The sequence below is a fragment of the Petromyzon marinus genome, chromosome 40, assembly GCF_048934315.1.
Source record: "Petromyzon marinus isolate PM22_M1 ecotype Great Lakes invasive population chromosome 40, UKy_Petmar_22M1.pri1.0, whole genome shotgun sequence".
NCBI classification, from domain to species: Eukaryota; Metazoa; Chordata; class Hyperoartia; order Petromyzontiformes; family Petromyzontidae; genus Petromyzon; species Petromyzon marinus.
The window spans coordinates 4,860,947-4,887,580 of NC_133706.1; the positions used below are offsets into that span (position 1 = coordinate 4,860,947).

Sequence of the window (26,634 nt, forward strand, 5' to 3'; positions counted from 1 at the left end):
CTGATGAAGCTGGTTGTAATCACTGGCGAAACGTCGTACTCAGATTGTAAATGTTGTGGCTTGGCTCTCCAACACACCGGTTAGTGCTGTACTAGTGACGAATTGGCCACGTTCTGTTTACGTGACAACCCTTACTAGTTGGCTGTGTCGGGTGGTGGTGGGTTATAACGACACATTTATATATTTACACGATCTAACTCAAAACAACCTCTATTATGGACATCTTCTTTTTTGTCGAACGGCTGCTGATGTCGATGCAGAGCAGCAGCTGCAATTTCACATCGAGGTGGTCAGGCCACAGACAACCGCGTCAGGAGACACTGAGAAGGCCCCAACCGGCTCATTGTCCGAGCTTGCGAGCGACGCTGAGCCTGTCTCCACACCCCGGAGTCACGCTCAATTATGTCCCGTGATAATATATGTTGCACGTTTCAAATTGCATTATTATCAATATTACTGCATGTGACGAATCGCAAACCCATTAGCCTCTTGCTATGTGCATATATATTGTTCACAAAGATCAGAGATAACTGAATAATCGCCATTGTAGATTTTTTTTTTTATATTCCATTGAGCGCATACAACTGTATTTTAAACAACACAACTGAATGTCAATTACCAGTATGCAGAACTTTGTTAACTATGAAAATACATTTGAGTTGGTGGAAACTGATGCAATTATCCAAACTCATACAAAGGTCTTCACTAAAACCGTATACAGTATATATCCAAAAAATAAAAACTGTTGAAAAACACTGAAAACAACACAAATACATCTGTGAAAAAGAGCTTCATAGCTCATCGGATTCCTCCAATATACAAGATTCTGATTTCGAAATCAGACGAGGAGTTGGGCAAGTAAATACGGTCTCACCAAGGCTCTTCCCAGTGATGTTTTATTAAAATTAGATTGTATTAACGTAAACGGCAATAGTATTAACCATTTTCGATTTGATGAAAATATACAATATCAATCACGATAGCCAATGGAAATGACCAATGGGATATTCATGAAGAACTTGAACAAAGAAGCCTCCAAAGTTGGGCTAAAGATAAATACAGCACAGGCAAAAGGTGATATTCAGCAACACGGTCTCTGAACAAAGTAAAATAAATGTTGGTTGAAAAAACGGAATAGAAATGCCCAACGAGGTGCATATATTTATCGAGAGCGATTATTCATAACAGACTAGAATCTAAATGTTGATATTAAAGAAGCAAGCGAGATCTGGTTGTAGCGGCTTTTGTAAAATTGACATTGAAATGGAAATCAACATTTCAATTTGCTTCAAGCAGAACTCTTCATTACAGCACATATCACCAGGTGCGATGTGCATTCAACACAGAATGGAACACAGAGCGTGGAAAGAGGATGCTTGTTTTGAATGACATTGAGAGAATAAACGCAAATAAACACAAATCAGGCGACTTAGTGACTCTTTGTAAAGAAAAGTGGGCTTGAACAGAAGGCATGCCTCTCGAGACGAGGGACGAGATGAGTGGCTGCATGGCCACCCAGTCACGAGTCCGTGATGCATGACTACCTGGTCACGAGTCCGTGAGATAAAGTTCACGCGCGCGAGCGAGACGGATTATCGAATCGTGGGGCTGTTGCGGAGTTGCGGCGGTGGCGTGGGCAGTCCGTGACTCAGCAGTGAAGTGAGCATGGCTGATGATGATGGGAAGACAGCGGATGTTGAGTTCCAGCGTATAGCAGCGCAGCGTTTGAAGGATGAGTGAAAGCGTTTTATATAGCATCTCCGTCAAAGGAAAAACAGGCAGATAGATAACAAAGTGACCATGCTCATACGAGTATTAATGTGAAATAACATCCTTTACAGCGCAAGTGAAATTGCACGCTGCGTGTTATCATGTGAACCATGTAAGGCCGGGCTGTGTGTTCTCGTCGCGTTTCACAGTGAGAAAGAGCTGCCTGGCGAAACCTTACATTTGTGTTTTGTGGTGCTGGTCTCTCGCAACATCTCCATAAGAGACAAAGCAGACGCACGCACGCACACAAGGCGCTTCGTCCTCCACCACCCCCCCCCCCCCCCCCAATTTTGCACATCCACGTCCAGAACGAACACCAAGTGTGACGAGGCGTGAAATACTTCGCAGGTAACATGAAGAAAAAACACACGAGAACACAGCGCAGCGCTCATCAATGGAAACGTGGCTTCCGAGAATGTTGGTCGTGAGACGTTTCGAGAATGTTGGCGTGAGACGTTTCTAGAATCTTGGCGTGAGACGTTCCCAGAATGTTGGGCGTGAGACGTTCCGAGAACGTTGGCGTGAGACGTTTCTAGAATGTTGGTGTGAGACGTTTCTAGAATGTTGGCGTGAGACGTTTCTAGAATGTTGGTCGTGAGACGTTTCTAGAATGTTGGTCGTGAGACGTTTCTAGAATGTTGGCGTGAGACGTTTCTAGAATGTTGGTCGTGAGACGTTTCTAGAATGTTGGCGTGAGACGTTTCTAGAATGTTGGCGTGAGACGTTTCTAGAATGTTGACGTGAGACGTTTCTAGAATGTTGGCGTGAGACGTTTCTAGAATGTTGGTCGTGAGACGTTTCTAGAATGTTGGCGTGAGACGTTTCTAGAATGTTGGCGTGAGACGTTTCTAGAATATTGGCGTGAGACGTTTCTAGAATGTTGGCGTGAGACGTTTCTAGAATGTTGGTCGTGAGACGTTTCTAGAATGTTGGCGTGAGACGTTTCGCGATGAGACGCCTTGGATGCCCCCAGGTGCCGGCTCGCTGCGTCCGGACCAAGTCTGTCCATGCGTGCAGGAGGGAGAGTTTGTTGCCCTAACAAGGCCTCGAACCTCGCGCCCTGCGCGCCCCGAACACGGGAGTCGTGGCTTCGTGACTTGGCGCGGACCTTGTCTCGTCGCGACGATTTGCGTCATTGGTTCAATCTCCCGGCACGGCGGTTTCGAACAACGTCGGGGGAGGTGGTGGGCGAGTTCTTTTAAATTCGCCTCGCCCGTTGCCCGCCCAGCATCAAACATGGGCACGGCGCAGTTAAGTCCGCACGTTTGAGATTTCTTGGACATTAGGGGCCGTCCATAAATGACGTCACGCACCTAGGGGGGGGAGGGCGGTCAGACATTTGTGACGATGTGTGACGAGGGGTGGGAGGGGTTTGAGAAATGTGACGTCACATCAAAATTCGCAACTTTAAATAAATATAGACAACACGTTCTACTTAATTAAATAGACTTTTTTAAATAAATGTTTTCTCCTACAACATCAGAGTGCAGCGCCACATTAAATACGCACTACAATGAAAATAGTTTAAAGCGATTCGAAGCATGTTTTATTTGGGGGGGGGGGCAGAGCTTTGTGACGTCATATTTGAGGGGGGGGGTCTGACTTTTTGTGACGCCGTGTGACGATGGGGGGCGGGGTGGGGGTCAAAAATCGCGTGACGTCATTTATGGAAGGCCCCTTAGGTGAACCCACTGCACACTTGAGCTTGGGTTTCTTGAGTTCGATTGCCGGCCACGGCTAAACATCAGCGGCGAGCGATACCTGAACCGGGCCTACGCGGCCCTCCTTCACCAACCAGCACTGACCAGCGCGGACCATCAACCCCCATAACCGATATTGTGTGGGGGTAGGCCTTCATCCAGCAGTGGATTGACAAGAGGGTGGGGGGCTATGCTTGTGTCAATTCGCGTGTTTATTATGCAGCCCGCGTTACAGTAGAAATTAAAGATTCCGGACACCACGCGTTGAATCTGCGCGTGCGTTCACCTGCTTAGCGCAGGACGTTGGTCAATTGGCTCGGCGCAAATCCCAGCGACCGTCCACGTCGGTCGGCGTGCATTTAGCATCCGTGGTGAACCCGGACAGGTCACCCCTGCGCCGCTTTGATTTCTCCGGCACGGATCGGCGTTCGTGGTACCGCCACACGGAATGATTTTTTTTTCAATCTCGAGAGTCCATCGCGCGAGAAATTCTGCTCCACGAAACCAAATGTTCCCGTGCAATCAAATTGTACGCCCTTTACAGAACTCGTGGTTTTCAGTTGTGCTATTGCGTGGAACGCATTTCCTAGCTCCACATTAGTCATCACGGTTTTTTGTTTAAATATATACTAACGCAACCAAATCGGCTTATTCAGAGAAGGTTTTCAGGAAAACGTGTTTGTCCAATTCACAGAAAATTGGTGCAATGAGAAGGGTACCGGGAGTAGTCGCCGCACAATCTCATCATGCTGTTGTGTATGCGCACTCGAGATGCCTCGGGCACCTGTGGCTTTTCATGACAATTCCGACTTCGTGTCAATTCTTCCGGCATCAACGGTGATAACGGCACAGCCGACCGGCCTTTGATTACAGCAGCGGTGGCTTTAGGCAGTGCAAAGTCACTTCCAGCTACCCCGCTACGTTGCTTTGGGGGCCCGTGGCTGATGTGCCGTGGCCAATGCGTGCATCGTCGTCGTCGTCGTCCTCCCGCGTTCCGGCATTGCCACCCAGTGAGTCGATGCACTCCACACATCTTCTCCGCGTTCTCTCTTCCTCTCGTCTCTCCTCCTCTTCTTCCCGCACTCTCCAGTCACTCAGCTCTATGCACCACGCCGCGCCTTCCTTGCGCCGTGCCCGCTGTGATTGGTCGCGATTATTCGCGTGACTGATTTGGAATTATACGACATGTATTCCACGCACTTGGGGTTGTGTGTGTGTGTGTGTACGTTGAACTTCTTTCGCACAGTCGTGAATGTACGAACGCCCATAAGTCGGCAGAAAACATATCGTGATATGTTGAGGAATGCAGAGGTTGGGCAATTGTCGACGCCTTCCAACTTTGTCTGTGGTCCCTCGGCGATTGCGAGAGACGCAATTCGAATTAACGCCGCGATGTACACACCTAAGACGGAATAACAGCGATGCATTAACAATCGGCATCCTTGGAGTTCGTGAGGAGTTGCAGGGATCCACGGTCGTTTCTTCAAACGCCACCCTCGCCTCTGTCCGCCCAGCAGTAACACCGCGCGTCAGTACATCACCACAGTTTAGTCGATCGGTAGGTGGATACGCTCACCTCTTTCAACACGCCTGTTCAGCGTGGAAGAGGAGACCGAAGTACCCCTTTCCCGCAGAAGTCGCAGGGCTGAACCTTTGCCTTACTTTTGTCGAGCGACGCGCGCAGTGATAACAGCACCAAGAACCATTCGCGCTCACCGCAAGAACTGCGCTCAAAGGGAGAGGTTGTGCAGCACCAGCGGTGGCTGGTGGATCCATCACGTGGTACGGTGGTTCCAACACGTGGTGTGGTGGCTCCAACACGTGGTGAGGTGGATCTATCACGTGGTGTGGTGGCTCCAACACGTGGTGAGGTGGATCTATCACGTGGTGTGGTGGCTCCAACACGTGGTGAGGTGGATCTATCACGTGGTGTGCTGGCTCCAACACGTGGTGAGGTGGATCTATCACGTGGTGTGGTGGCTCCAACACGTGGTGAGGTGGATCTATCACGTGGTGTGGTGGCTCCAACACGTGGTCAGGTGGATCTATCACGTGGTGTGGTGGCTCCAACACGTGGTGAGGTGGATCTATCACGTGGTGTGGTGGCTCCAACACGTGGTGAGGTGGATCTATCACGTGGTGTGGTGGCTCCAACACGTGGTGAGGTGGATCTATCACGTGGTGTGGTGTGATGCCAACACGTGGTGAGGTGGATCTATCACGTGGTGTGGTGTGATGCCAACACGTGGTGCGGTGGAGTAGTGCCGGCACTGCGGCAGCCGGAGCGGTGACGGTGGGGTTTGGTCTACGGAGGCACCCTCGATATTATTTTTTTTGCAATGACGGCGGCTTTGTTATTTGCCAGCGCCGGAATTATTTGCGCCCATTTCACATTGTTTTTTTTTTATATAAATCAAATTATCTGGGCGATGCTGCTGCTGCTGCATTGGCACTGGTGCACAAGGCATAAATAACAAAGACTCAACACATTTGTCAACAATAACAACACCGTGTTGTCTGTGTCGCCTTATAAGGAAACATAATATAGGCGACGGTTCGGGCGATGGCCTTTCGTCATAGCACATGCAGAAGGGCCATTGCCCAAAACGTTTGTTCCCCCCCCCCACACACCCCCACAAAGGGTAGCAGCACTCCCTGTGCGTGAATTGACGAGAGGCCGATGAGAGGCCGAGATGCGCGCGTCACTTAGGACCGACATTAACAGTGCAGCCGCCACCGTGGTTGAAGACGCTTGCCTCTATTTTGTCCCAGCTCAATAACGAAATGCCAAAACAAAGCCAAAGCACTCAAGTTAATTGACTCCGATTAGCCTCTCGTCGAAAATGTTTTTTGGGGAATGTGTGTTTATATTTCTGCATTTTGATAGATGATCTCTTTCGCTGTTGTTGTTGTTGTTGCCTGGATGAGTTTGGTGGGTCACAACCGTCTCTTCCCAGAGCGAACAGCTGGCGTGGTTGTTGCTGAACTCGCAACCATTTATGGTTTCGGAGAAATTGGCCCCGAGTCTACGGTGTTGTTGCGAGCTCTGCGTCGTTCTCAAATTATATTTCAACGCATTGAAATTGTCTCTGCAAGAAGCGAGAGCAGTTTTCTTAACACAATTCATGTGAATCGAGGTCACGCGTCGCTTGCCGCGCACACCGTGGTATGCGGTGCCCCTGGATTCTCTGGCCACTCTGCTGTTGTGCCTCTTTCGACCTCTGCGTTTGCCGTGGGAACGGCTGTGGTGGGATGGTGGCGCGATAATGTGGCTCGCGAACGCGGCAGATCCATCGGGCTCCGTCCCGAGCCGCCGGGGATTGCGCGCGAACGAGGCTGGTGATGGATGCAATTGCTCGGTCGATTCACTGGCGTGCCATGGCGAGGTCGTTGTCTCTCTCTCTCTCTCGCAAAGACACGCTTCTTGCGGCCGTCTGGAAAGCCCTGCGATATTAGGAAGCTACTGGAGCTATCCACTTACAAATTATCTAGATAGAAAACTCATTTGGGGCCGTCCATAAATGACATCACGCACCTGGGGGGGGGGGGGGGGTCAGACATTTGTGACGATGCGTGACGAGGAGGAGGGGGGGGGAGTTGAGAATTGTGACGTCACATAAAAAATGCGCAACTTTAAATAAATATAGACAACACGTTCTACTTAATTAAAAGACTATTTAATAAAAGTTTTCTCCTGCAACATCAGAGTGCAGCGGCACAAATATACACTACAATGACAATAGTTTAAAGCGATTTGAAGCATGTTTTATTTGGGGGGGGGGGGGGCAGTGCTTTGTGACGTCATATTTGAGGGGGGGGTCTGACTTTTGTGACGCCGTGTGACGATGGGGGGGGGGGGTCAAAAATCGTCCAAAATCGCGTGACGTCATTTATGGACGGCCTTCTTTCGTTAGAACGCCTTTTTGTGTTTAGTTTGTTGTCCTTCCCCCGCACCTCCGATTAGCGTGGTTGGCTAGGTACGGTGCGAAAGAAGTTCAACGTACACACATACTTACGCCCAGCTTGGCTGACTCGTGCAAACACTCTGATTTCAGAGGAGCATGCAGTTCGCATGTAACCATCGTTTGTCGTGCTCCAGTCGATCGGGGTGCCGACCGTGCACCTTTGTAATGGTTAGCACGCGGGATTTGTAATCCAGACGTCGCCGATTCGATCTCCCTGGCGCGGCAGGTGAACCAACGCTTGCAAGTTTCTTAAATCGGGTAATACCCCGGTTAAGTCGTTCAGCGTAGAATGCAGGGACACTCCCCGCCTCATACTCTTTGGTTCTATTCGGTAAAGTCACGTAGGTAAAAATAAAATAACAAAAAATCAGGACGTTTCGGCCACAACACAAGTGGCATTCATCAGGTGAAGAAACTGGACTGTCCAGAGGACAGCGTTGGAGTGAAGACAGCAAGCCCAAGTCGCGTCCTTTAAGCTGTCCAGCGTGGAAGAGGAGGCCACGAACACCCTTCCAGAGGGAGGGACAGTCGCGCGGCTAGTGACGCTCCGCGTGAACTCTGCGTGGAAGGAGGAACGTGCGTACTCGCTGCGAACTATCGTTTATTTTGATTTTTTTTGCCAGGCAAGGCCCGCCGAGCTATTGCAGTGGCGTATAGCTCCTTTTTTTTTTCAGAAGGGACCTGGCCACAAATGACAGCCCACCGAAGTGGCTTATCATCTAAACGCCGTGATGTTGAATCTAAATGTGGAGGGGAAAACCGGAGGACCCGGAGGAAAATCCACGCGACCACGGGGAGAGAGACACCGCAGACTCCAAATATACAGCAGCAGCAGGCGTCAGGGTCGGGATCGAACTCATGACTCCTGTATATCAGGTGAGGTAGTTAACATTGAGGCACCGCACATACATGTTCTTGAAGTTAAACAACATGTATATATGTTAAACTTCTTTCGCACCATACGTAGCCAACCGTGCTAATCGGAGGTGCGGGCACAGGAAAACAAATTTGCCACAAAAATAAGTTAGAAATAAATTAATTAATCAATCTCGATTATTTGAAAGTGCATATCGGAAGGAAGAGCGTTCCAGACGGTCGCAGAAGCGCATCTGAAAGCGCCACGCGATGCGGTGACCACCGCCTTTGTTTGATGGCCAGCAGCTGATAGGCGCTGCTGCTGCTGCTGCTTCTGCTGCTGCTGCTTCTGCTGCTGCTGCTACTGCTGCTGCTTCTGCTGCTTCTGCTGCTGCTGCTGCTTCTGCTGCGATGACCGGAATTCGCGTGATAGTGGTTTATGATCCTTGACAAGATCAGCAGCGAGGTGGTGGGGGTGATGATGGTGACGGTAAGGGGCCGTCCATAAATGACGTCACGCGATTTTGGACGATTTTTTTACCCCCCCCCCTCTTCGTCACACGACGTCACAAAAAGTCAGACCCCTCCCCCCCCCCCTCAAATATGACATTGAGAATCTTGTGCCACTCTTTCAACTGCCGCGCCAGGAGATCGAAACGGCGGATGGAACCGGTGACCTCTGGTTTGCAAGTCCGGTGTGCGAACGCTTATGTCGTGGCAGCGTCCCTTTAATGGTAATAGGGGCGTTGCGGTGGCTATGAGATGTTAACTCCCTCGCCTGGTATGCAGGAGGTCGGGCGTTCGAGCCTGACGCCTGCTGCTGCTGTATTTAGAGTTTGCGATGTCTCTGTCATCACCATCACGGTGGCTAGGAGATGTTAACTACCTTACCTGATCTACAGGAGGTCGTGGGTTCGATCCCGACCCTGACCGCTGCTGCTGCTGTATTTGGAGTTTGCGTGTCTCTGTCATCACCATCACGGTGGCTAGGAGATGTTAACTACCTTACATGGTCTACAGGAGGTCCTGGGTTCGATCCCGACCCTGACGCCTGCTGCTGCTGTATTTGGAGTTTGCGATGTCTCTCTCCCCGTGGTCGCGTGGATTTTTTTCCCTCCAGTTCCTCCGGGTTTTCCTCCACATTTAGAAACATGCGTTTAGACGATTTAGATTATGTGGCTGCTATACATTTTCACATGATATGCCACTTAGTTGAGTTTTCATATGTGACCAGGTCGCTTCTAAAAAGAAGCTCAGTGGGCTTTACCTGGCAATATGAAAAAAAGTGTTTATTTGTGTATTGTTTTAATGACATCCTTACGTTTCCTATACTTTGCACTTCCATCGTGTTTCTGTATTGTTTGTTGTTGTAACGTTCTGACCCAGTGCACCGACTGGACAAAGAGCCTTATAGCTCATCGGATTCTTCCTGCAGTCTACATACAGATTCTGATTCTGCACGTGGTCTTTGTGCAGGCGGTAAGGGCTCAGCTTCAGCCTGCGTGTCTGTGCCACTGCCAACCACGGTGCAAGTCATTGCAATATTATTCAGAGTTAAAATAACGTCTTGTTAACTCACCATTGGGCAGACGTGGTTTGGTGAGTGCACCCTTTGTCAAGATGCTGGCATGTTTCATTCCATTAAAAAACCTCGTTCACGCGGCTTTCAGTAAGCTCGCCTCTGAAGTCGAAACGCGTCCCCTTTGTCAATGCGTTTGATGTGCTAATAGTTGACCTTCATTCACATCCTCACGGCGAGATGAAGCGGGCTAAGGTGACACGACGAATCCACATTTACAGCCTGATTAACTATCCCGGCAGTGCAGCGATGCGGCGAAACTCATTTTTCAGCTTTTCGGGCATGTGACACTCCCAAGGCAATACTGCGTTCTCGAGAGACGCCGTGGCTTTTAGCTTTGCCAAGTCGATGGCAGTTCGGTTGGGCTGAACTTGGGGACGCCTCTTAACTTATTAACGGTTGCGTGGCGTGACATTTCCCATTAAAGGGCCCTGCCAGAGTAAAGCCTAATGAAAACAACTTAGTTTCTGTTGAATATTATCGGTCGAGCACTCTCACTGTGCGTTCTTGGGTTGTACCCGCGTGTCGTTCGGCACGATGTACCCACGTGTCGTTCGGCACGATCTACCCACGTGTCGTTCGGCACGATCTACCCACGTGTCGCTCAGCACGATCTACCCACGTGTCGTTCAGCACGATCTACCCACGTGTCGCTCAGCACAATCTACCCACGTGTCCTTCGGCACGATATACCCACGTGTCGTTCGGCACGATCTACCCACGTGTCGTTCAGCACGATCTACCCACGTGTCGTTCGGCACGATCTACCCACGTGTCGTTCGGCACGATCTACCCACGTGTCGTTCGGCACGATCTACCCACGTGTCGTTCGGCACGATCTACCCACGTGTCGCTCACCACAATCTACCCACGTGTCGTTCGGTACGATCTACCCCGCGTGTCGTTCGGCACGATCTACCCACGTGTCCTTCGGCACGATCTACCCACGTGTCGCTCAGCACAATCTACCCACGTGTCGTTCTGCACGATCTACCCACGTGTCGTTCGGCACGATCTACCCACGTGTCCTTCGGCACGATCTACCCACGTGTCGCTCAGCACAATCTACCCACGTGTCGTTCGGCACGATCTACCCCGCGTGTCGTTCGGCATGATCTACCTACGTGTCGTTCAGCACGATCTACCCCGCGTGTCGTTCGGCACTGTCGGCCACGTTCCTGGTCGCCGTGAGCACCTCCAGCTTCACCACGTGACCCTACCACCGTTACCATCGATCCCGAGCTGTGTGTGATGGGCCACTGTTATGTGCAAGAAGATTCAACGAAGCGTCCGTTTGTTGGGCCCCGTCTCCAGATGCCGACCTCCCCCTTGGGTCGGCGAGGTTGTACACCGATGATGATGATGTTGTTGTTGTCCTTCCCCCGCACGTCCGATTAGCATGGTTGGCTATGTACGATGTGAAAGCAGTTCAACATACACACATACATAGATGCTGCCTCCCAACCCAAACGTTCTCTGCGCATGCCCCCTCAGCCTCCCTGCCGCTCGAATTTTCTCCCCCAAACTCATGGCTTCGTTTTTCTTTTTTGTTGGCCGGTGTTATTGTTCGTGCCAATGTCCATCGCTCTCTTTTTTTTGTTACAATAACTCAAAATTCGTCCACGGTATCCATCACGATGATGCGCTGTATTGAGGATAAGGTTAAAACATTCCACCGTGGAATGTTTTTTTTTTATTATTAAAGGAAACACCACTACAAGAAACAGCCCAACTTGTGGAGTACAATAAAACACGACGCACTGGAATCGTCTTTTTATAAACCCCCCCCCCCCCCCCAAAAAAAAAAATTGGCAGCTGAATTTTTTTTCCTCAATGCCTCAATCCACGCTGACGTCATACGTACAGCTCACAGACAATGCACTGGCAAAGAAGGGATCCACGATGTAGATGCTCACCCCGAGCTCTCAGTTCGCCTTTTGGCGTCCTCGGGTCTAACACCGTTTGAGACGAGGCTCAAAAGAAAACTGTCTATGGTGTGGACCAATCAGTTTCAAGGACAATGCCGCATATATTGATTTGAAGCTTTCGTGACTGCAGGAATCCATACTCTTTGGTTCTTTCGGTAAAGTCACGTAGGTATGAAATAAAATATATAAAATATTATACCTACGTGACTTTACCGAAAGAACCAAAGAGACTGCATATATTATCAGAGTAAGTTTTTGTTTGCATTCTGAGCACAAGTGTTGTGGTTAATGCAGACATGATTTCTAGCAAAAAGGTTTCAGTTTTGTTGCCAGATAAAAAGGGGAAAACCTATTCTTATATTTTGGTACTGGCACAGGAGATCTCATGATGTAGATAACAAAAACATGTTTGCAGCGACAACAATAATAACAACACCGTTTTTTCCAACATCTTCAGTTTAATTTGTTGTATGTTAATACAATTCCTGTAATGTGCTTGTGTTTAATATCACTATATTTTACGTTGGCAAACAATTGATACTGTTCATTATTACCCTTGTGTTGTTGCGTATATGTGCGAGTGCAAAATTATTTTAATTCTGCAATAATGTGTTCAAGATAAACACACGTAAAAATATAATCGCCTGTAACAAACTGTTGGGGCAAGTGCTGCTATCGAGTAGCACCTATGAAGGCCGGCCCTGTGGCACACCTAGGTGAGGCCCAAGACCGGTTCAGATAATCGTCACCAGTGTTGGGCCTTGAGCGGGAATCGAACTCGGGTCACCAGGCTCGCCAGGGTCCGTAGTGCAGCGCACTAACCGCTACCCTACCGCTCCCCACTATGTACACACACACACACACGCAAAGACTAAGATCCCCTAATTTGTCTTACAACACACTGTTCGGGCAAGTGCTGTCAGCGAGCAGCTATTAAGGCCGGCACGGCTTGACACGTGGAGGTGGGTGACCAGCACCACGCCAAGCCGCCTTTATCTCCCCAGTGCTGATGTTTACACACCGCACGAAGTGCTCGTTTTTAAGGCTGAGCCGACCTGGGGGGGGGGGGTGCCTAGGACCATGTCTGATATTCATCACTGGAGGTGGCATTGAGTGAGAATCAGAACTCGGGTCGCCGGGTTCTTGGTGTATGGCGCTAACCACTGCGCCACCGCTCCCCCACACTCATTAACTCCCCACATTGGCATGCACGGCCGTCCTCACACCTACATCGTTTACAATTTACATGCGCACACGTTCGTGACACAACTCTTGTAATAAAGCGTGTGCTACGGCCTTGGCTGTTAGGAAGCCGGTGGAATATATCAATTGATGATGTATAGCAGGGTTTTCTCTGTGTGTGTGTGTATGCGCGCACAGAATAATATAAAACACATTCTCCTGCGGAGGGAGCTGGGTCGGAACGTTGGGTTGCTCGGTCAATGGCCAGGGTCAACAACGGCGGCACCACGTGGTGCATTCAGCACAATGTGCCCGACTGTGAGGGCGGGCACAAGCCGGCGTGAGTAGGTGAAACGTTGAGTTTTATAAGGGCACCACGGGGTGACCAGCCCCTCCCCACCCAGCCCCTCCCCTCCCACCCCCCACCCAGCCCCTCTCCACCCTCCCCTCTCCACCCAGCCCCACTCCTCACATTTTTGGATGCACGACGGACGGACGGACGACGCCGACGCCGCCGTCCGCCGTCTCGAACCTCCGTCTCGTCTCCATTTCGTCTTCGTTTCAACTCCGTTTCGTCTCCGTCTCTCTCGTGCGGCCCATCGCGGGCCCCAATGCCGCGCGACGTTCCCACAGCCAAGCGAGGCTCAGCCGCGCCTGACATTTCTCTCCCCTTGTGCACTGCCCCCCCCCCACCGTCTACGCTTTGCCCTACTAATTCGTGTTAAGTGTACAATTAATGCGCACGGATGCACGCGCAGTATCGCAACGCTGCGTTGTTATTTTTCATTCTGTGCATTTCACGTGCAGGTTATACTCAACGCTAACAAAAAAAATATTCTGTCATTTTTTACATTAGAAATACTTGATGTTTTTATTTATGTTTGTGTTGATGTCGGCTTGTAGGGTAAGGTAAAACAACAAAGGCCGGGGTGGTTGGGTGTCTTATTATGAAACCGTCACACAAACAAACCCCTCGGGAGTTTTTTTTTAAATCAAATTTGCCTTTGAATTTTCGTATCGCGGATTTTTGCCAGATTGAGGATATTTTCACTAACGTGAGGCTTTGCCGCGACCGGCGGATTAAAATCGCGCCGTCAATTTTGACTGTAAGGGGAAGACGTTTCGCGGAGCAACCCCGTCGCAGGAGCAAACTTTGAAAACAACGATAATCGCGCGACGTAACGATATTCCTGCAAACAACCTTGTTTAAATTGTATACGGTATCTATATATAGCGATGTCGCCAAGTAGCGTAAATTAGTTTAACGAGAAGACGCAGCGGGTGGGGGGGGGTTAGAACGTTCGTCACGGCGAATGTGTCCGGCCATGAATATTTACGATGGCGTTGGTGAAATTTCTCGCGCAAAGTTGCAACTTTCACAAGCCGCTGGTTTATAGGCAGGCCCGTGCCGACGCGATCACCCGATGTTTCCCACTTTAGCCCAGCATCTTGTTTGACATTGCAAATGAAACTCGAGTTCAATCAGTCACCACTCTAATAACCCGGTAAACATGCCAACAACGTCGGCCCAAAAAAAACGTTGTTTTGGAACCATCGGACGAACGTTGGCCCAACGTTGTACCGTGTTTTAAGTTCTCTTTGTGTTTTTTTTTTTTACAGATGATGACATGATTCAATACGAGAGATATGGCTCGCGATGGCTGGTTCTCTCTGGGCACTGCACCTCCTGCTGGAGTTGACTGCACGCAAAAAGTCCGTCACGTTAAGTTTGGTTCTGTTTTTCAATTTCTCTGGGTACAAGCTCTGAGAATGATGAATATCGGTTGGGGGGGGTCATTGCGGCGAACAACATCACTCTCAGTGGCGGGATGAGTGGGAAAGCGTCGTCCCTCAACTTTGTGGACGGGAGGTCACTAACAAGAATCTCAGAGGCAGCTCTGCGACATCCACTTCCGAGGACAGATCTATAACGCGCAGGGATGCACTGCTCTGTAGGAAATCCTAATTAATGATTCGTCATGGAGAGTACAACCTGGATAAAATTGGCCGCTAATTGTTTTTTTTTTACAACTTTGTTATTTTAGCGCGTCGAGGCCTGGCGGGACGAGGCCTGGCACGTCGAGGCCTGGCGCACAGCTAACCGGGCTGCATGTGAGAGACAACTTGGCGGAATGCATTTACAAATGACAACAAAATAATCGTTTACGGTGTTTAGGCAGCAGTGTCACAGCCAGCGGGGGGAAAAAATTGTGTCACGCACCCATGATCGCCACACATGGAAATAATTTCGCCTTTTGCTGTAGGGGCTGGCTAGAGACTACACCAAATTACTCTTGTCAGCTGGAGAAATAAGGCTGCAGCTGTAACTTCCTTATAAAGGCAGTTATGGTTGGACGATTTTTTTTAGTGCTTCCTGACCCTGATAAATGACGTTTGATGATGGTGGTAATGATGATGCTGGCTCATATCGGTGGCTACGGTGGTGAACGTGGACGTTGCTTGTTTTAATCTTCACCGAATCCTGCCACCTATGTGGACTCAGGACTCCACAATAGATGGCCCAGACATCTTACCGGTTGCCCAGACATCTTACCGGTGACCCAGACATCTTACCGGTGACCCAGACATCTTACCGGTGGCTCAGACATCTTACCGGTGACCCAGACATCTTACCGGTGACCCAGACATCTTACCGGTGGCCCAGACATCTTACCGGCGGCCCAGACATCTTACCGGTGGCTCAGACATCTGACGGGTGGCCCAGACATCTTACGGATGCCTCCGGTGAAACCAGGGTTGGTCCTCTAGGAGCTCACTGCTATCCCTGGGTGGCATGAGGATCACACAGTTGGCTCAGGACGTACACCGTCGTGGGCGACGGCACCCTTGCTGCCGCGCGCGCGTCACCGTGCGGTCGGCGACTGTGCCAGTGGCCTCGTACAAAATCCACGAATGCCGAGGACACGGAGGAGGAGAGGTATGACCTCCACGAGGCCAGGTGCGCTAAGTGGCCACTGGTCGGATCTGAGTCCACAGTGTTCTGCCGTTGCCCCTTGTGCTTGTGGTTGTGAATGGCAGCCGAGCCGGCGTCTCTGTCCGTGGATACCACGCGGAAGCAGCAGCAGCGGCGGCGGCAAGCGGAGCCGGGACCCAGCGGCACGGAGAAGAAGCCGTAGACGACCGGGTCGATGCACGCGTTGAGCAGCCCAAAGAGGAAGAGGCCGTGGCTGACGGCCTCGGGGATGTGGTCTTCGGAGGCCATGGCGGGCCTGATGCAGTACCACACGCCGAGCAGGTAGTACGGCGTCCAGCACACGATGAACGAGCTCACGATGAGCGCCGTCATGCACAGCGTGCGTGCACGTGCACGCGACAGCGTGCTTGGCCCATGGTTGCATGCGCGCATCTCCCTCAGCTCCACTGTGGGGACAGGGGACACCGGGGGATGAGGACACACAGGGACACGGGCATACAGGGACATGGACACACGGGGACAGAGGGGGATGAGGACACGGGGAGACAGGGATGAGGACATGGGCGACACAGGGGCACGGTTTAGTTTGAAGGCGTGGGGAGATCTACACGGTGGGATTTGTCCGGGGCCCACACCCCACTATGGACGGCCATAAATGGGGGTATGGGGGCATTGGGGCATGAAGAAATGAAGACGATTGGGTACATTGAGATTCGGCGACACACAACACAAAGGTTATAAGGGCATAAAAGATATTGCTCGAGAAGGCAGGACATACACACGGGTATCAGGGGCATGGCGGCACAGAGACAAGGGCAGCACGGAGCATGGGACACGGGGGGGGGGGGGGCACAATTGGGCACGGTGGCACCTGGATGAGAAGACATGGCCATGGGATCGCAGAGAAAGGGATTCCAAAATTATCCTCCGTTCCATGATAACAAAAACAACGCCATGGCTGAGAAGATGCCATGAATTTGAAGTGCCTGAATTAACTGGAAGAGTCACAAACTCTACAGCATAATAAACTACTTACCATTCTGGCATGGTGCACTCGATAATTATTGCAATGTGCTAATGATGCAATTGAACCGATACCGATGCCCATTCATAAATGCACTTATTTTAGTTAATCATCACTACCATAATTCGCGTACATTCCCCTGCAGGACCCACATTTACGCACACACAAACTGCTTACGTTGAAAATGAGTGCGTTTTATTCTTTCACTTTTTTATATTTTACGAATTAGAGGGGGGGAAAATGTAAATGGCATGCGGCGGGGACATCGCGCCTCCTCGCATCCTGGCCGCCCATCCGCGTGCGGGCGTGAGTCATAAATCGCGGGCTCTTACGGGGAGGGAGCATCGCTCGTACCACTGGTGCCACTTCCATCTCATCATCACCACCACTCACACGCAGACAAAGGTCCCCCGTATAGCCTTAACATACTGCTGGGGAAAGTGATGTTAGCGAGTAGTAGCACAACTGTTAAGGCCAGCACGGTCAGGACCATGCCTGGCCACCTTTGCTTTCACAGTGACAAAAAAAATGCGGCCGGCACTGGGGAGGCCCAGGACCAATTAAAGTAATCGTCAATGGTGTTGATGGCCGTGAACGTGAATCGGATTCGGGTCGCCGGGTTCGTAGCGCAGCAAACTACCTGATACACTACCGCACGACCTTTCACACATACAAAGAAAGATCCCCCATAAAACCTGAACAGACTGTTGGGGCAAGTGATGTTACCAAGCACCTATGAAGGCCGGCATGGCACACGAGGGGGTGGGTGGCCAGCACCGTGCCCGGTCAACTTTGTAACCCAGTGGCGATATTTACACACCGCACCAGGTACTCATTTGAGGCCGAGTCGACCTAGGAGAGGCCCAGGACCGGTTACAAAAAATCGTCAATGGTGGTGGTGGCCGTGAACGGGAATCGAACTCTGGTCGCCGGGTTCGTAGCGCAGCAGAGCGCTAACCGCTGCACTTTGACACACGCGCGCACTCTCTCGCCCATCCACTGCCTCTCGCCCGCTTGCTCTACTGACCGTTCTTGACGCGGCGCGAGATCTGCAGCAGGATGTGCCCGTAGGAAGCCAGCATGACGACGAGGGGCAGCAGGTAGAGGCACGAGAAGGTGAACATGAGGTAGCACACCTCGTGCCAGCGCCGCGGGAAGCTGCCGTGCGTCACGCACTGCGTGAAGCTCTCGGCCGACGGGGCTCGCGCCACGTGGAAGAGGAACAGCTGGGGACAAAGAAGGACGAGAGGCCCCGTCAACGCAGAAGTGGCAGGTACCGGACAAAGATCCCCCGTGTAGCCTTGACACACTACTGGGGCAAGTGCTGCTAGCGAGCGGCACCTATCAAGGCCGGAACGGCACACAGGAGGAGGTGGGTGACCAGCACCACGCCCGGTCACCTTTGTCTCATGAGTGGCGACGTTTACTACGCACCGCAACGGGTATTCATTTGAGGCCGATTCGACCGAGGGGAGGAGGCCCAGGACCGGTTCAGATAATCATCGCCGGTGTTGTTGGTGGCCATGAACGGGAATGGAACTCGGGTCGTCGGGTTTGTAGCGCAGCGCGCTACATTGCTGTACCACCACTCCTCCGTGATGTAAACCACGCACGCACGCATTGTGACATTGTGTCACGATGTCAGTAGCAGATTGAGAGGCTTCCCAAGGAGAGGGAGGAGGGCAGTTCTGGAACGTGAAGCTTTTAAATAGGGGCCTATTTTAATGAATACGTAATTCAATGTATGTTGTACAGAAATTATTATCAATACCTGTACAATGCTACATTTTGGAGTCTCAAGGCGTGTGGGGTGGCAAAAGCCCCCATCGTGGAAAGTTATTATTCCTATAGCCGGGGCACGTATATCTATTGGACAACCACCGTTAACTCCCCCACGAAGTGGTACATATTTTATCGACCCCGGAGAATTGATGGCCTGAGTCAATTGCCCCAGTCAAGATGTAAACTCACAACCTTCTAATTGCGAGCCGCTCGCTCTACCGCCGAGTCACCAGGCTGGCTATAGCAGCCGTCACAAGGACATCATCACCATCATCATGGTTACCGTATTTATAAGAGTACCTGGGGTGCCACGTTGGAGAGATGTTAACTACCTCGCCTAGTTTACATTAGGTCCTGAGTTCGATCCCGACCATGACGCCGACTGTACATTGGAGTTTGCAGGTCTCTCCCCGTGATCCCGTGGATTTTTCTCCAGGTCCTCCGGGTTTTCCCTCCAAAATTAGAATCAACATCACGCATTTAGAGTATTTGGCTGCTATAAATTTCCACATTAATAAGCCACTTTTGTTGAGCTATCATGTGGCCAGGTCGCTTCTGAAAAAGAGCTATATAGCTCAGCAGGCCTTACCTGGTAAAATAAAGTATAGTTTTTACACTACTTCCGTGCAGTAATCTCGAGGTACAGGGACCATGGGAACATTGGAGATAACCACTTAAATAATTACTGGGCACGGACGTGAGTGCAGACCAAACACAATGTCCACAGGACATACAGGAAAGATAATACAAAAACACATTACAATAAACGACAGTGAGTTATTCGCGCGCTAATTTAATTAGTTTTGAAACTGATTATTGTGGGTTGCATTCACATTAATTCTGAGTAAGCTGTTCCTCAACTCTGGTGCCAAAGCACCAAATTGACGAACGTGAAAAACCAAACCACTTTGGCTGAAACATCAAAAGTGGTTAGAAGACTTTGTCACTCATCCACAGTTAGCACGGACAGAGACACTGTAGTTGTTCACATTGGGGTCTCTTGGCCGCAGTGGGGACCGCAAGTGGTGGCCTCTGTCAGTCGATCTATAACCACCCAGGGCTCTGCCCCCTCATTAAACACATCACGTGGTGCTGCTGCTGCTGCTGCGTTGACAGCGGTGCACAATGCACAAAGACGAATCTCAACACATTCACCAACTGTACTGTGGCTTTAAAATAAACTAGCATCTTTGCCCGTCCTAGGACGGAAAGCTGTAATATTTGCGAAAAAATCGAGCAGAGTGCAATTGTGTCTTGTGTAAATTTAATGGCAGTGAATTGTGCACAAAAGTACGCCATCAAACACTTCACTGCATTTCACTGTAGCACTGTATTAATGGCAGTGATTCTGGCACAAAACGAAGTCATAAAACACCTCACTTCATGTCACTGTAGCACTGTGTATTAACTGACCTTCAATTTGTTCAAATTCACTGCTCTCCGATACTTTATTCTCTTCTGCTTTCGGTCGCTAGGATTGAAATAAATTGGAAATCGATACAATATCTGGAAAATCACCGATAAATGTCAATTTAACCATAGCGTACAAACATAAATTAGACTTGCCTTTTGTCTCAAGTGCTGAAGAAATAAAGACACCAAATCCACTTTGTTGCTGCGTAGAATTATTTATTAGATTCACATTCAATGAAGAAACGGTCAAAGCGAATTTGCAAAAGAAAATGTATTTCCGCTCGACCTGCGTGAGTCTAAAAAAACCACCTGCTCATGATTATTTTACTATTAATGACGGGGGGGGGGTGCGACATGTGGACTGACGTCACACGCGTTACACACATTTCTGGGCTATCATAGTAGTAATTTGTAATAGGTGACGTTATGGGTACGAGTTGCGGCCGTTACTTCACCTGTTGTGTTTTTATATTTCAAGGCAGTGTTGTTGACGAAGTGTCCGCGGGTCCCTTCCGTGACTTGCGGGCCATCGGCGACTCACTTCACGTGGCTTCAGAGTAAACCGAGCCTGGCGCAAACTCATACATACCGTACATGCATGTGTGCGCATGTACGGTATGTATGAATTACAGTGTAACAAAAACATCCTCGTTTTCTGTTCCTGGGTAGTAAGTGTTACTTTCCAATTGTTTATGCCTCAAAAGTACAGAAAATGGATATTATTCCCCACAAACTTTGCTTCTGTGACCAGGACAGTGGTATTTTAAAATTGACCTATTTTCAATGAGAAAACGTGGTGTGCATTTGTGTCATTCCTTCACATACAGTCCTGGTTACAAAAGCAAAGTTTGTGGGGAATAATAATAGCCATTTTCTATACTTTTAAGGCATAAGCAATTAGAAAATAACACTTACTACCCAGGAACAGAAATCGTGTTACATAGTGTTTAATTACAGACTATTGCTGGACAGTGACAAGAGACGCTCAAATTAATGAATACAAGAGACAAGCCAAGAGGCACCGAGTAGACGCTGAATAAGGACTAAACTATGTTCTTATATAGACATATAAGTTGTTTGCCTTTAGTTTCAAAATACATTTTACGTATGTAACCCCTTTGCTGAATTTTTTTAAGTGTTACGTGAACAGGACAGGTGACATGTTATCAAGCAAAGCAACCATAAACACATTAAAAGACCTAGGTTGACAATTTCTGAGTAAAACTCTACACAAAACACATAGAAGTAAAATGTAAAAACTTAAATATCTTGGGAACAGTAGGCATATTTGAATTCAGCACATTAAAATCCATAACAAACGGCACATTGCAGCAGGCGACGTCTAAACAATAGTAGACCAGTGTTATATACGCGTGCTGTTTCGTTTGTGCGAGGCGTGCGAATCAATGTGGATGCCCAAATCCTGAGTGGACACGCACCCGCCGCACGTGCTGGTGGTGGATGTGCCAGCGAGCTTGCGCCTGTGTGAATTTCAAATGCGCGCCTGTGTGTATGATCATGTGTATAACGTGTATAACGTGGAGGAGGCTCGTGAAGGACGCTGCTGCTGGGCAGCTGGAGGCAGTCGTCCCTCCAGCAACAACGGAGGGCGGAGGAGCGACGCTCACAACAACGAGCGGAGCGCCGGGCGGTTAGAACACAGCAAGTTGGCACAGCTGGTGCATCGGCCACTCGGGTAGGTCCCGTGACCTGCCAGCAGGCGTTCGACACTTCACGTGGCATTAACGTGCACCTAGCCTGTCACAAGCGCCGTGGTGACGTCACCGCAACTTAGTGGCGGAGTTCAATCTTGATTTGAAGCTTTCGTGACTGCAGGAATCAGGCGCCTGATGGCGATTGCTTGCGTTGCGATCGAAACGTCGTGGTCCATTACTTTTTCTACCTACGTGACTTTACCGAAAGAACCAAAGAGTAATGTTGAAGTTCTTTCGCACCGGACGTAGACAACCGTGCTAATCGGAGGTGCTACGAATCCGGCAACCCGAGTTCGATTCCCGCTCACGGCCAACACCGGTGACGGTTATCTGAATCGGCTCTGGGGATCTCCTAGGTAGACTCAGCTTCAAATAAGTACCTCGTGCGGTGCGTAGCCATCGCCACTTGGGGAGACAAAGGAGGCCGGTCGTGGTGCTAGGCACCCACCCCCTCGTGTCGCGGCCTTCGCAGGTGCTGCTCGCAAACAGCACTTGCCCCAACAGTCTGTTAAGGCCACCTGTATTATGGATATTTCGCGACCAGTGTCATCCATAAGAGGTTTGTTTGTGTTAGATCGCGTAAATTTATAAATGTATCGTTAAACCCGCCACCACCCGACGCAGCCAATTAGTAAGATTTGTCACGTAAACGGAACATGCCAAGTCGTTACTCGTACAGCACGCCGGTGTGTTGGAGAGCAAAGCCACAACATTTACTATCTGAAGTACTACTTTCGTCAGTAATTAACGACAGATTTATATATTTACGCGATCTAACCCAAAAAAAAACTTATAGAGAATAGTTATATGTCCACGTGTGTTATTAATTAACGTTATTTATGCATTAACTATTGAATGTCCCTACAATAATATATGTATTTAAATCATTGCCATGTATTTAATTGTGTATGTACACTCAATTCAACGTGCTGTCCTTCGTCAATCCACTGCTGGATGAAGGCCTCGCTCACGTGTCACCACCACTCAGCTGACCCTCGCCTGACCCCCCATCATTCACGCTCACTGCTCACACACTAATAACTCGGCACTCACCTCTGCTGTACGGGCAACTGGCTGTGTGTATCTGCGTGATGGGGCCGCACCGAGGTCCGTGTCGACAGCAGTGCCGCGTTTTGCTTAAGTGCCACGTGCTCTTCGGCAGGTGGCGAACCAATCACAGCGCCGTACGGGCAGCCCCTCGCTTTATCAGTCGGTTGTTGTTTTTTTTTTAAAGAGCCGCTCTTCTACTACACCGGGCCGTCTCAGAGCGCCGCATACACCACAGGCGACTTGCGTCACACGTCATTTCAAACGGCGGCGAGATGTTAACTCCCTCGCCTGGTGTGCAGGAGGTCGTGGGCTCAATCCCGACCCTGATGCGTGCTGCTGTATATTTGGAGTTTGCGGTGTCTCTCTCCCCGTGGTCTCGTGGATTTTTCTCCGGGTCCTCCGGGTTTTCCTCCACATTTAGAATCAGCATCACGCGTTTAGAGTATTTGGCTGCTATACATTTGAATATAAGCCACTTTGCCGGGCCATAATTTGTGTACAGGTCGCCTCTGAAAAAAAAGAGAGCTCCGTGGGCCTTACCTGCTCAAATAAAAAAAAATGTTCAGTTTAGTTTAAACATTTAAAAAAGGGTACCCCCAGTGGCAGCTGTCCATGTGCGACTCACGAGGCGACTGCATCTGGCCTGCAAGCGGCATTCGTATGCCAGTATGGGGCGCGACAAATTCGTTGTTTAATCCAAATTGAACGTGACAAAACGACATCATCAGCGTTGTCAAAAATATACAAATAACGCAACTAAGCAGACAATTATCCTCCCATCATATAAATATGTTGATGTGTTTTTTGTTTTGTTTTACACCCTATCAGTTGCACGGCCTTGTGGGGGTGAATTATTTCAGCAGCATTGGTTCAACACAAGCAAACTTTGGCCCGGTTTTGACATTCAGGCTCCCATCAGAAGTCAGCGGACTTGCTGGGATAAACGTGGCCGCTTGGATGGGCGATAACACCCCAGTCGTGTTGTGTGCGGAGAGACAGATACTGGGAGTATTCCCAGTAAACATGCAACGTTTACTCAGCGGTTCACTGTGTTGTCTGTCTGCTTATTCATTGTGTAACATGCTGTGTATACATTTATTGTGTTGCATGCTGTGTATAGGGTACACATCGTCGGCTCTGGGGGTGTTGTTTGTGAATGTAAACAGGGCTACGCGGCAGGGTTGACCGAGTGTGAGCCGCTTATCTTGTTCAGGGAAGAAGAAACTCCTGGTGTAGAACCCCCTATATTTATGACAATGAATACAACAAACATCGCATATTCGGTATTCGCGCCATCATGATTATTGTATGGCTCAAGGCTATCACGCAGGGAGGCGCTGCTGTTTCACAGATAGTGTCACAGCAGGGGGCCGATGTTGCCACACCACGTGTACTCACAATTGAGTACATTCGCAGGAAAGTTATTCACGTTTTGTTGTTGAAAATGTGGGCCGTGCCGCCGGGGACACAATGGCCCGCTCTTGTCAAAGGACGCCACGGCCTCTTAACCTATCGTCCACTGCGAAAGCGAACGGCGGGCAGCAGCAGCAGCAGCAGCAAATGTTACGATTAAAATACACCCGCAGTGTTACCCAGGGCGGACTGCCGGAATCGAACCGCGGACCCTCTCTGGCAAAACAAGCCGGCTGCCCCTTGCCTCCTCCCCTGCCCACCCACCCACTCACCTCACCCACCTCACCTCGCCCACCTCACCCCACACCTCGCCCCACACCTCGCCCACCCACCCCACTCACGTCACCCACCTCACCTCGCCCACCTCACCCACCCACCCCACTCACGTCACCCACCTCACCCCACACCTCACCCACCCACCCCACTCACGTCACCCACCTCACCTCGCCCACCTCACCCCACACCTCGCCCCACACCTCGCTCACCTCAACGAACTAACCCACCCACTAGGGTGGGTGGGTTGCATGGGTCCCGCGCCACCGACCCCAACCCTCGTTCCCACCTGGCGCCACCGACCCCAACCCTCGTTCCCACCTGGCGCCACCGACCCCAACCCTCGTTCCCACCTGGGGCAGAGCGAGCAGCGCGCTGAGGCTCCACGCGGCGCACAGCAGCGTCTTGTTGCGCCGCTTGGCGCGCGACACCCCCAGGGGGTCGGTGACGGCGGCGTGGCGGTCGAGGCTGATGACCACGGTGACGAAGGCGCACGAGTACATGGCCACCAGCTTAAGGAACATGAGCAGGCGGCAGGCCGCGTCGCCGCCCCGCCAGCCCACCGTGATGTTCCACGCGGCGTCCAGGGGCATGACCACGCCACGCGGTGAGCAGGTCCGACAGGGCCAGGTTCACCAGCAGGATGCGCACGTGGGACCGCCGCGGGCGGCGGTCTCTGGACGCGCTCCAGAGCACCGCCGCGTTGCAGCACAGCGAGAGGGCGCACAGGGAGAAGGTGACCGCCACGCGCACCTGGGACGCCGTCGTGAAGGAGGGGATGACGATGCCCTGGCTGGGAAGGCTCACGGGCGGGGATTGGAGGCGAGGGACTGTCGTGGCGGGTGATGAGGAGGAGGGGGAGGGTGACGAGGTGGTGGTGGTGAAACTGAGAGGAAGGTCGCTCGATGGTGAGATCTGCCCAAGTGACGGTCCACGTGGGCGATGATGAATTCATGGTTGATTTTTGCGAATCCAGCAGGATCCTGCAAAATAGACGTCACCTTTAACAGCCTGCACTAGTAGCATCATTATCGCCATCATTAACAATCTGTAAAATTAGAATTATCATTAACAATGTACCATGATAATCATTATCGCCATCATTAACAATCTGTAAAGTTAGAATTATCATGAACCATGCACCATGAGAAATATCGCCATTAACAATCTGTACAGTTAGAATCATTATTAGCAATGTACTATGAGAATCATCATCGCCATCATTAGCAATCTGTAAAATTGTAATCATCTGCAGAAGGTGCCACGTTTCAAATGAAAGAGGTGTGCAATGTCGCAGTAATAAGCGTGCGTGACTTTAACCGCACGATCATTTTGTAGCTGCGCCCGTTACAGAGAGACAAACCTCCTAGACACTCGGGAGCGAGCCGCTCCCGTCTCAAGGGGATGACGCATGCGTTATATTTTAACAAACTAAACACAAAACAATTAAACACTAGGTAAGCGTGTCGTTGCAATGCCACTGCCTATTAAAAAGTGTCTGGCACGTGGTTATGTTCACGTACCTTTTTTTTACGCGAAAGCTCTACAGCCTTGTGTGCATCACAACCCAGGAAGTAGAGGCGCGTTCCACTCTTGCATACGAAGATCCTCCGTATAGCCTTAACATACTTTTGGTGCAAGTGCCGTTAGCGAGCACCTATTAAGGTAGACGTGACCACGCGCGCGCGCACACATACACACACGTGTGCAGCGCACACTGACACACTAGTGCAGCGCACGCTGTGTGTGGTGGTGGTGGTGCTATATATAGGCGGCGCATGCCTCATCCCATAGGCGGGATGCTGAGTTTAGACATCCGCAGAAGTTCCACCAGCACGGTCGTGACTCGGCATTGGCATAATCGACGCTTGGAACGGTCGGAAGCCGTACAAGACTTCCGCGGATTTCTTCGCTTTACCGCTGCTCCCATTTAGCGGCCCTGATAATGTGGTGCATAGATCGAATGGTTTGTGTCTGTCTTGTAGAGGGGTTAGTGGTTGTGGCGGGGAGGGAGGAGGGTGTGATGAGTCAGCGATTATCGAGTCGTCTA

General features: G+C 50.4%; 1 protein-coding gene across 1 annotated transcript; it reads right to left on the reverse strand.

The window, feature by feature from the left end:
- Positions 1 to 13,443: 13,443 nt before the first annotated feature.
- On the reverse strand, positions 13,444 to 25,535 carry LOC103091819 (gonadotropin-releasing hormone receptor; the record flags this gene model as incomplete). The annotated part of the gene is given in 4 exon segments (XM_032968835.2): positions 13,444 to 16,360; positions 17,966 to 18,164; positions 24,938 to 25,183; positions 25,185 to 25,535. Coding segments are annotated over 4 exon segments (1,398 nt in total), but the record flags the coding sequence as incomplete, so codon positions are not given.
- Between the last annotated feature and the right edge of the window lie 1,099 nt (positions 25,536 to 26,634).